At 34.4% G+C, this 12,125-nt stretch overlaps 1 protein-coding gene across 1 annotated transcript; it reads left to right on the top strand.

Moving 5' to 3' along the window:
* Positions 1–10,773: 10,773 nt before the first annotated feature.
* On the top strand, positions 10,774–11,460 carry LOC133096172 (ribulose-phosphate 3-epimerase-like). Its single transcript, XM_061197657.1, is given in 1 exon segment — positions 10,774–11,460. A coding segment is annotated over 1 exon segment (687 nt).
* Positions 11,461–12,125: the final 665 nt, after the last annotated feature.

Here is a 12,125-nt window from a genome sequence, read left to right as displayed (position 1 = left end):
ACCTGTATTGTATGTATTCATTTTTGTTTCAGAAGAAGTCATTCATTTGACACCCTTTGAGCAATATGGTTAATCTATCACTGAGGTTCATTTTATGACATAATTTAGAAAAGGCATATTGTTTCAACTGAATTATACAAATAGCATTCAGGTCATCTGAAAAGTCTGTTTTATTTTTTTACACCTCCAGAATATTTTTGCCACAGTGTATACACAGTTTACTTGAAGATGGAATAATTATTATTTTTAACTTTTTCACTGCAGATTTATTTCATGTCCAGCATCAGGAATGTACAAGAAAAGGAGGGAATCTCATGCAATGAAAAGGAGGAGGAGAAGGAAGGGACAGAGGAAGAGAAGGAGGGAAAGGAAGAGGAAAGAAGGGGGGGAGTAAAACAGTAACCTATTAGGTTAATGGTGTTGATGAGATTAAAGAGAGTAGGTAAAAGACAGCAAACCACTGACCTTAATGACTGTGATTGCAATGAGGTGTTAAGGACAGAAACCACCCTTGATGAATTAAGCAGGAATTGAGATAACAGCATTAAAAGCATATTATGTTGCTAGTGAGTCAATGTGTTTTGCAGAGAATAATTGTAGAAAGATATAGGGGAAGGCTGGGTTCAAGTTTCATTTCTTGAAACAAATAGGCATTTTGACCCTCTCCACATATTTGCATTTGAATTGAAAAAAATCTGTAGGATTAAAATAGCCTCCAAAGAAGTCTGAGGAAAATTAAATGAGGCAATTGTCATCATTAATTTGTAGCATGAAATTGACATAAATCCTTTATTTTTTAAATTTTGCAAAAGAAAACCTTTTTATCCAATCTCAATAGTCTCATATTAACAACAATAAGTGTCTGAATTATTTGTTGTAACCACACATTATTCAATTACCCTGCTTCAAACAGATTTTCTTAGTAGAACTACAGACCTATTCTTGATACTCTTTGTAACTTTTCAAAATAATCCACTAACCCAATTAAAAAATGTATTTGATTAGAATGGAAATTATCTAGAAGTGTATCAAACAGGAAATTAACGTATCATCATCAACTCTGTTCAGACATAAAATTCTGGCAAGCTTGAGAGATTTACTTTTCCTTCAGTAGCATATGCCATGCAACTCAAAGTCTTAATGTGTGGGAAATGGCTTTTTGATTGCAGGTGTTATTACAGAAGAATTGTATAGTATTTAAAAGTTCACATTTTCCAATGTACAGGATTAAATGCATGTATTATACCTTAAAAGAAGAGTTTGACCTCAAATTAGTACATGGATCTCCACTACCTATAAGTCATTAAAAAGGTAATAATAATTGTATAATTGCAAATGCTTCCATTATAATATTAATAAGAACATAGAAACATTTTAAGATAAGATGTGGAATATAAAATGTATAATTACTTCTTCCAATGTTTCCAGGATGAACTCAGAGCCTCATAAAAATTATATAACACACCAGAAGCATTCTCAGAAATATGTGTACAGAATATGTTGATAGAAAATTCTATAAAAAGTTTAAAGGAGGCATTACATATTCAAGATACAAACCAAGGATGCTGTGTAAATAACTTCTTATTTAAATTTAAAAAAGTATAAGTATAAATTAAAATACTGAACTATGTTATTCACTACTAGCACATAGCAATTTTCACATGGTTAGTTCCATGCACCAGGATCATTTTGACTGAGTTAGTGATTGTTCAAAGGGGAGCTACATATCTTTGTTAGCTTGATTTAGTCTCATTTTGCCTTCTTTTGCAAGGCAGAAAATTCTAGATTTTTCTTTTCTTTTCTTGAAGTATAGTTGATTTCCCCAGTTTCTTCTATAAAGTGCTTACTATCCAATAAGACTAGAATTACTAAGGTTTACTACCATAGTTGTTTATGGTAATTGTCATTAATTAAGGTTTAATTTTTGTGCAGTGTAACCAGAGAATGTTGTATATAGTAGTACTACTGGTTTGTACTTTTAGAACATTTTCTTTGTGAAATAATATATGGTCAATTTTTGTGACTATTCCGTTAACCCTGGAAAAGAAGATAATTTCTTCATTTTTAGAGTACAGAGTTTGATGTATATCAATTAGCTCTTCCTTCTTAACTATATTATTTTGGCCTACATCCTTCTTTAATTATCTTCCTGCTTTCTTAGAGAAAAATATAAATTAAAATTTTGTATCTCTTATAAATCTCATTCTTTTATTAGGTGAAGCCCACATTCTACCTCAGCTAACCAGGAAGAAAAGTGAGGAGACAAAACTAACCAATATCAGGAATCAAATGGAGACAAAACTACTGATTAAAAGGATAATAAAAAATGCTACGCCTCCCCCCCAAAAAAACACCTATGCCCATAAATTCAGTAACTTAGATGAAATGGAGAAATTCCTTGAAAGACACAAACTACCAAAACTCACCAAAGAAGAAATAGATAAACCAAATAGTCCTATGTCTGTTAAAGAAATTAAATTGTAGTTAAAACCTATTGAAAAAATTAAATTGTAGTTTAGGTTATAGGTTTTGAGAGCTTGGCCAAGATGGTGGAGTAGGAAGACCCTGAGCTCACCTCCTCTCATGGGCACACCAAAATTATAAATACTTACAGAGCACATATTGATAAGAAAGACTGGAATCTAGCAGAAAATATCTTCTACAAATATATATGTGTGTGTGTATATATATATATACACACACACACACACACACATATACCACAATGAGATAAGGAGTGGCAGAGTCACAGTATAGTCAAGATCCTTATCACCTGGGTGGGCAACCCACAAATGAGAGAATAATTACAATTGCAGAGGTTCTCCTCAAAGAGCAATGGTTTTGAGACCTATGTTGGGCTCCCCAGCCCAGGGGTCCTGCATCAGAAAGAGGAACCCCCAGAATGTTTGGCTTTGAAGGCCAGCAGGGCTTACTTTTGGGAGGCCCAGAATGCTGTGGGAAATAGAGACTCCATTCCTAAAGTGCACACACAAAATCTCACATGCTCCAGGTCCCAGGGCAGAAGCAATCAATTGAAAGAAGCCTAGGTCAGACCCACCTGCTGATTTTGGAGGGTATACTGGAGAGGCAGGAGGCAACTGGAGCTCACACTATGACACAGACACTGGAAGGAGTCATTTTTGGAAGCTCATTCTACCATGTGGACACTGGTGCTATCAAGCGTCATTAGGAATCCTAGCTTATTAGCACCAGGAACCAGTCCCATGAACAAGCCTGTTGGCATCAGTATTGAGAAGCCTCAGGCCAAGCAACTAGCTGGACAGGGACACAGCTATACCCACCAGCAGGCAGGCTGCCCTGCCTCAGCCACAAAAGGACACAGGTCTGTCCCACAGAAGGCCCAGGACCCTGTTCCAAATCAGAGGGCCAGCACTAGCCCTGGGACCATCCTCACTTACTGGTGGGCAGGTACCAGCCCCAGGACACCTGAGCCTGGGTCACACACACCAGCAGGCGGACACCAATCCCAGGACCACTGCAGTCTCACAGCTTGCAGTGGCAAGCCACAGAACAAAGCTCAGTAAGTTTAAGAAACCTGAAATCATATAAAGCATCTTTTGCATCCACAACACTATGGGACTAGAAATCAACTACAAGAAAAAAACTGTAAAAATCACAAACATGGCTGGCTAAACGATATGATACTAAACAACCAATGAATCAATGAACAAATCAAAGAAGAAATAAAATAATATCTAGAGAAAAATGAAAACAAAACCACAAAGATCAAAAATCTATGGGATGCAGCAAAAGCAGTTCTAAGAGGGAAGTTTATACCAATACAAGCTCAATCAGGAAACAAGAAAAATTTCAAACAAACAACTTAAACTTACACCTAAAGGAACTGTAACAAGAAGAACGAATGAAATTGAAAGTTAGTAGAAGGAAAGGAATCATAAAGAGCAGAGCAGAAATGAAATAGGTACTAAAAAAAATAAAAGAAAGATCAATGAAAGTAAGAGGTGGATCTTTGAAAAGATAAACAAAATTGATAAACGTTTAGCCAGACTCATCAAGAAAAAAAAAGAGGACCCAAATCCAAGAAATCAGCATTGAAAAAGGGGAATTAACAACTGATGCCACAGAAATACAAAGGATCATAAGAGGCTACTATGAGCAACTATATGCCAATAAAGTGGACAATTTAGAAGAAATGGACAAATTCCTAGAAATGTACACTCTCCCAAAACTAAAGTAGGAACAAATAGAAAATTTCTTCTATTTTCTAGAACAAACCAATTACCAGTAATGAAATTGAGTCAGTAATAATAATTTTTAAAAACTCCCAAAAAACAAATGTCCAGAACCAGATTCTTCACAGGTGAATTCTACCAAACATTTAGAGAAGAGTTAACACATATTCTTCTCAAACTATTCCAAAAAATTACAGAGGATGGAATGCTTCTGAATTCATTCTCTGAGGCCATTATCACCCTGATACCAAAACCAGATAAAGAAATCACAAAAAATGAAAATTCCAGACTAATATCACTAAAGAACATAGATGCAAAAATCTTCAACAAAATATTGGAAAAGCAAATCCAGCAATACATCAAAAGGCTCATACACCATGATCAAGTGGGATTTACTCCAGGGATGCAAGGATTGTTCAATATTCACAAGTCAATGTGATACACCACATTAACATGTTGAAAAATAAAAATTTTATGATCATCTCAACAGATGCAGAAAAAGCTTTTGATAAAATTCAACATCCATTTTAGGTAAAAACTCCCCAGAAAGTGGGTATAGATGGAAAATCACTGAACATAATAAAGGCCATATGTGATAAGCCCATAGCTAACATCATACACAATAGAGAAAAGCTGAAAGCATTTCCTTTACAATCAGGAACATGATAAGGTTGGCCACTATCACCACTTTTATTAAAGGTGCTATTGGAAATCCTAGCCACAGCAATCATACAAGAAAAAGAAATAAAAGAAATACAAATTGGAAAGGAAGAAGTAAAACTGTTACTTTTTGCAAATGACATAATATATGTAGAAAATCCTTGGGACACTTCTCCAAAACTACTAGAGTGCTACAATAAATGTGGCAAAGTTTCAGGATACAACATTAATATGCAAAAATCATATTAATATGATTTGCAAAATGGATCCAACAATACATTAAAAGGATTGTACACCATGATCAAGTTGGATTTATCCCAGGGATGCAAGGATTTTTCAATATCTGCTTATCAACCAGTGTGATACACCACATCAACAAATTGAAGAATAAAAATCATATGATCAACTCAATAAATGCAGAAAAAGCTTTCAACAAAATTCAACACCAATTTATGATAAAAACTCTCCAGAAAGTGGGCATAGAGGGAACCTACCTCAACATAATAAAGGCCATGTATGACAAACCTACAGCTATCATCTTGCTCAATGGTGAGAAGCTGAAAGCATTTCCTCTAAGGTCAGTAACAAGACAAGGATATCCACTCTTGCCACTCTTTTTTCAACATAGTTTTGGAAGTCCTAGCCACAGCAATCAGAGAAGAAAAAGAAATAAAAGGAATCCAAATTGGAAACGAAGAAGTAAAACAGTAACTGTTTACAGATGACATGATACTATACATAGAAAATCCTAAAGATGCTACCAGAAAACAACTAGGGCTCATGAATAAATTTGGTAAAGTTGCAGGATAAAAATTTAATACATAGAAATCTGTTGCATTTCTACACACTAACAATGAAAGATTAGAAAGAGAAATTAAAGAAACAATTTGACTTACCTTCACATCAAAAGGAATAAAATACCTAGGGATAAAGCTACCTAAGGAGGTAAAAGACCTGTACTCTGATTTCTTTGATCAATGTCTTACAGTTTTCAAAGATGACACAAACAGATGGAAAGATATACCATGTTCTTGGACTAGAAGAATGAATACTGTCAAAATAAATATACTACCCAAGGCAATCTACAGATTCAATGCAATCTTTATCAAATTACCAATGGCATTTTTCATAGAGCCAGAACAAACAATTTTACAATTTGCATGGAGACACAAAAGACCCTGGATAGTCAAAGCAATATTGAGAAAGAAAAACAGAGCTGGAAGAATCAGGCTCCCTGATTTCAGACTGTACTACAAAGCTACAGTAATCAAAACAGTATGGTACTGGCACAAAAACAGTAATATAGATCAATGGAACAGGATAGAAACCCAGAAATAAACCCACACACCTATGGTCAATTAATCTATGACAAAGGAGGTAAGACTATACAATGGAAAAAAGACAGTCTCTTCAATAAGTGGTGTTGGGAAAACTGGACAGCTACATGTAAAATAATGAAATTAGAACACTCCCTAACACCATACACAAAAATAAACTCAAAATGGATTAAAGACCTAAATGTAAGACCAGACACTAGGGAATTCTTAGAGGAAAACATAGGCAGAACACTCTTTGACATAAATCACAGCAAGATCTTTTTTGACCCACCTCCTAGAGTAATGTAAATAAAAACAAAAATAAACAAATGGGACCTAATTAAACTCAAAAGCTTTTGCACAGCAAAGAAAACCATAGACAAAACAAAAAGACAACCCACAGAATGGGAGAAAATATTTGTAAATCAGGTGACCAACAAGGGATTAGTGTCCAAAATTTACAAACAGCTCACGTGACTCAATATCAAAGAAATCAAACAACTCAATTAAAAAATGGGCAGAAGACCTAAATAGATATTTCTCCAAAGAAGACACACATATAGCCAAGAGGCACATGAAAAGATGCTCAACATCACTAATTATTAGACAAATGGTAAACAAAAGTACAATGCGTTTAATTAAGTCCCATTTGTTTATTTTTGTTTTTACTTCCATTACTCTAGGGTCTAGAGAATATCATACTAAGTGAAGTCAGACAGAGAAAGACAAATACCATATGATATCACTTATACTTGGAATCTAAAAAATAATACAAATAAGTCTATATACAAAACAGAAACAGACTTACAGACATAGAAAACAAACTTATGGTTACCAAAGGGAAAAGGGAGGAGGGGAGGGAGAAATTAGGAGTATGAGATTCATAGATACAATCTACTACACATAAATAGATAAACAACAAGGATTTTGCTAGATAGCACAGGGAAATATATTCAATATTTTGTAATAACCTATAATGGAAAATAATCTGAAAATATATATATAACTGAATCACTTTGCTGTACACCTGAAACTAACACAATATTGTAAATCAACTATACTTCAATGAAAAAAAAAAATGCGTTTCCTTGCTAAACAAAACAAACAACCAAAAGAGTACAATGAGATATCACCTCACACAAGTCAGAATGGCCATCATCAAAAAGTCTACAAACAATAAATGCTGGAGAGGGTGTTGATAAAAGGGATTGTTGGTGGGAATGTGAATTGGTACAGCCATTATGGAGAACAGTATAGAGGTTCCTTAAGAAACTAAAAATAGAGCTATCATATGATCCAGCAATCCCACTCCTGGGCATATACCCAGAGAAAACCATGGTTCCAAAGGATACATGTACCCCAGTGTTCATTGCAGTGCTGTTTACAATAGCCAAGACATGGAAGCAACCTAAATGTCCATCGACAGAGGGATGGATAAAGAAGATGTGGTACATATATACAATGCAATATTACTCAGCCATTAAAAAGAATGAAGTAATGCCATTTGCAGCAATGTGGATGGATGTTGAAATTATTATACTAAGTGAAGTAAGTCAGACAGAGAAAGACAAATATCGCTTATATGTAGAATTTTTTAAAAATGATACAAATGGAATTGGCATATACACACTACTGTAATTAAAATAGATAACCAAAAAGGATCTCCTGTATAGCACAGGGAACTCTACTCAATATTCTATAATAACCTAACTGGGAAAAGAGTTTGGGAAAAAATAGATATATGTATAACTGCATCACTTTGCTGTACACCTGAAACCAACACAACATTGTAAATCAACTATACTCCAACATAAAACAAAAAATTTTTAAAAATAAATGGAATAACAACAACAAAAAAGAATAAACCCATGCACCTATGCTCAAATAGTCTAACAAAAAAGGAGGCAAAAATATACAATGAGGAAAGGACCATTTCTTCAATAAGTGGTGCTGGGAAAACTGGACAGCTACAGGTAAAAGAATGAAATTAGAAAAATTTCTAACACTATATAAAAAAATTCAAACTTGGTTAAAGAGCTAAATGTGAGACCAGAAACCATAAAACTCCTAGAAGAAAACATAGGCAGAACACTCTCTGACATAAATCGTCACAATATTTTTTTGGATATGTCTCCTAAGGCAAAAGCAACAAAAGCAAAAATAAACAAATAGAACCTAATTAACCTTAAAAGCTTTTGCACAGCAAATGAAGCCACTGACATAATGAAAAGACACCCTACTTAATGGGAGAAAATATTTGCAAATGGTATGACCATTAAGGGGTTAATATCGAAATATATCAACACCTCATACAACCCACTATCAAAAAAAACAAAAAACAAAAAACCACACACACACACACACACAAAAACCAGTCAGAAAATGGGCAGAAAATCTGAACAGACATTTTCCCAAAGAAGTCATACAGATGGACAACAGGTGTACAAGATGCTCAACATAACTAATGATCAGAGAAATACAAACCAAAACCCCAATGAGATATCACTTCACACCTGTCAGAATGGATATTATCAAGAAGACCACAAAAAACAAATGGTAAGAATGTCAAAAAAAATGGTACCCTTGTACGCTGTTTCTGGGAATGTAAATTAGTGCAGCCACTGTGGAAATCAGTGTGGAGTTTCCTCAAAAAAAACCTAAAAATAGAAATATCATTTGATCCAACAATTCCACTCCTGGGTATATATCTGAAGAAAACGAAAACACTAATTTGAAGAGATACCTGTACCTCAATAATGTTCGTAGCAGTATTATTTACAATAGCCAAGATATGGAAGCAGCCCAAGTGCCCATCAATAGAGGGATGGATAAAGAAGATGTGGTGTATATATATATATATAATGGAATATTACTCAGCCATAAAAAAGAACAAATTTTGCCATTTGCAAAAAAATGGTGGACCTGGAGGGTATTATGTTTAATGAAATAAATCAGAGTGAAAGAAAATGCTTTATATGATCACTTCTATGTGGAACCTAAAAAAATGAATGAATATAAGAAAACAGAAACAGACTTACAGATATAGAGAACAAACTAGTGGTTACAAGTGGAGAGTGGGAATGAGGGGAGGGCAAAATAGGGTAGAGGATTAAGAGGTAGAAACTAATACGTATAAAATAATAAGCTACAAACATTGTACAGCACAGGAAATATAGCCAATATTTTAAATAAATTTAAATGGAGTATAATCTATAAAAAACATGAATCACTGTTTTACACCTGAAACTAATACTGTAAACCAACTATACTTCAACAAAATAAATAAAATACAATTATAGGTTTTAACTCACTGAAGGTCCAAATGATTTCAAAAGTGAATCTACCAAACATTTAAAAATAAATAATGTCAGTTATTTATAATGATGGAACTACATAATATATGTACTGGTAGAACTACAAAATCATTTCCCAGAAATAGAATCAGTGGAAACAATCTTCCAATGTTATTATGACTTCAGCATATTATCAAAGCCAGACAAAGACATTATAAGTACAGTTCAATCTCTCATGAATATGGACAGAAAATCGCTAACAAAGTATTAGCAAATCTAATCCAGGAATGTGTAAAAAAGACAACACATCATGACCAAGTGAAATTTATCCACAGATGCAAGGCTGTTTCAATATTGGAAAACAACCAATGAATCTGATCATATTAAGAGGCTAAAGAAGAGAAACCATATCAATAGATGTAAAAAAAGCATTTGACAAAATGCAAGATCCATTCATGATGAAAACTCTCAGTGAACTGTGATAGAAGGTAAAATGTTTAACCTAATGCAGAGTATCTATAAAAAGTCCTTAGCTAATATTATAGCTAATGTTGAGAAACTGAATGATTTCCCTCTAATATCTTGAACAAGGCATGAATGTCCCCTCTCACCACTCCTCTTCAATATCACACTGAAAGTCCTAACTAGTGCAGTACAGCAAGAAAGATAAATAAAAGCAATCAAACTGGAAAGAAAGAAATAAAACTGTCTTTATTCAGATGACATGATTTCCTATGCAACAAATCCCAATGAATCTATAAAATTTTTTTCCAGAAATATTAAATGAGTTTAAGCAAATTTGCAGATACAAGGTCAATTTACAAAAATCAATTGTATTCTGATATACTGGGAATTAATAATTGGAATTGAAGGTAAAAAAATATATACCATGTAAAATAATAGCCTAAAATGAAGTATGTAGGTATAAATTTAACAAATTCATTCAGGCTATGTATGTGGAAAACTATAAATCGCCAATGAGAGAAATCAAAGAAATCTAAATAAGTTGAGAGAGATGTCATATCCATGGATTGGAAACCTCAATATTGTTAAAATGTTAATTCTTTCCAAGTGGATCAATAGATTTAATACAATCTCAATCAAGAATCCATTAAGAATTTATTAGATAATGACTAGCTGATTCTAAAATTTACATTCAAATCAAAGGAACTAGATTAGCGAAACAATCTGTAAAGGAAGAACAAAGTTGAAGAACTCACATTTTCCAATTTCAAGATTTACTGTGTTCTTTCAGTAATCAAGACAGTGTATCTCTAGAGAACTAGCACCATGGCTTCTGGCTACAAGATTGGCCCATCCATCCTCAACATTGACCTGGCCAGTTTAGGGGTCGAGGGCCTCCAGATGCTGGACTCTGGGGCCAATTATCTGCACCTGGTTGTAATGGACGGGCATTTTGTTCCCAACATCACCTTTGGTCACCCTGTGGTAGAAAGCCTCTGAAAGCAGCTAGGCTAGGACCCTTTCTTTGACATGTATATGATGGTGTTTGGGCCAGAAGAGTGGGTAAATCCAATGGCTGTAGCAGGAGCCAATCAATCTACCTTTCATCTTGAGGCTACCGAGAACCCAGGGGCTTTGATCAAAGACATTTGGGAGAATGGAATGAAGGTTGGCTTTGCTATCAAACGAGAGACTACAGTTGAATATTTGGCACCATGGGCTAATCAGATAGATATGGCCTTCGTTATGGCAGTGGAACCTGGGTTTGGAGGGCAGAAATACGTGGAATATATGATGCCAAAGCTTCACTGGTTGAGGACCCAGTTCTCATCTTTGGACATAGAGATTGATGGTGGAGTAGATCCTGACACCATCCATAAATGTGCAGAGGCAGGAGCTAACATGACTGTGTCTGGCAGTGCCATTTTGAGGAGTGAAGATCCCAGATCTGTGATCAACTTGTTAAGAAATGTTTGCTCAGAAGCTGCTCAGAAACATTCTCTTGATCGATGAAACCACAAGGAGTCCAGTGTTTCTGCTTATGAGATCTCCTTTATACTGGAAAACAAGAATATTGACTACCAAATCATACCACAATTGAGGCAGTGCTACTTTTCTGAGCAACTATTTATTCCAGTGACTAAAATCCATTATGCCGAATGGTCCAAGAGGTTAGAAATTTGTGGTATAACTACATTTCTAGGATGGAATTTAAAGATTAGTGTGGTAAAATACCATTTTTACTGGGAGACAATTTTTATAAGGAATAAAAATATTGCTGTATTAAGATTATGAACAGAAATGTGTCTTAATGCCTAAGGAAGGCATATTAGCTACTATGAAAAACAAAGTGTAGTACTGGAAAAAGGATAGACACATAGATGAGGAAATCAAATAAAAAAGAATAGATCCACACGAATATAACCAACAGCATTTGACAAAGGCTCAATGGTAACTTAATAAAGGACAGTCTCTTCAACAAGTTGGAAAAATTGGACATTGATATGCAAAAATAAAAAATAAAAAAGTAATAAAAATAAGCCCCAGCACACAAATCACACCTTATACAAAAATTTGATCATAGGTCAAAATGTAAGACATTAAACTATAAAATTCATCTTCAATTTTTTAGAGATGGCACCAACAGCAAAACCCATGAAAGAAACTATCAATAAACT

Source organism: Eubalaena glacialis, chromosome 8 (assembly GCF_028564815.1).
Source record: "Eubalaena glacialis isolate mEubGla1 chromosome 8, mEubGla1.1.hap2.+ XY, whole genome shotgun sequence".
In the NCBI taxonomy this organism is placed as follows: domain Eukaryota; kingdom Metazoa; phylum Chordata; class Mammalia; order Artiodactyla; family Balaenidae; genus Eubalaena; species Eubalaena glacialis.
This window is presented reverse-complemented; position numbering and strand designations above follow the sequence as displayed.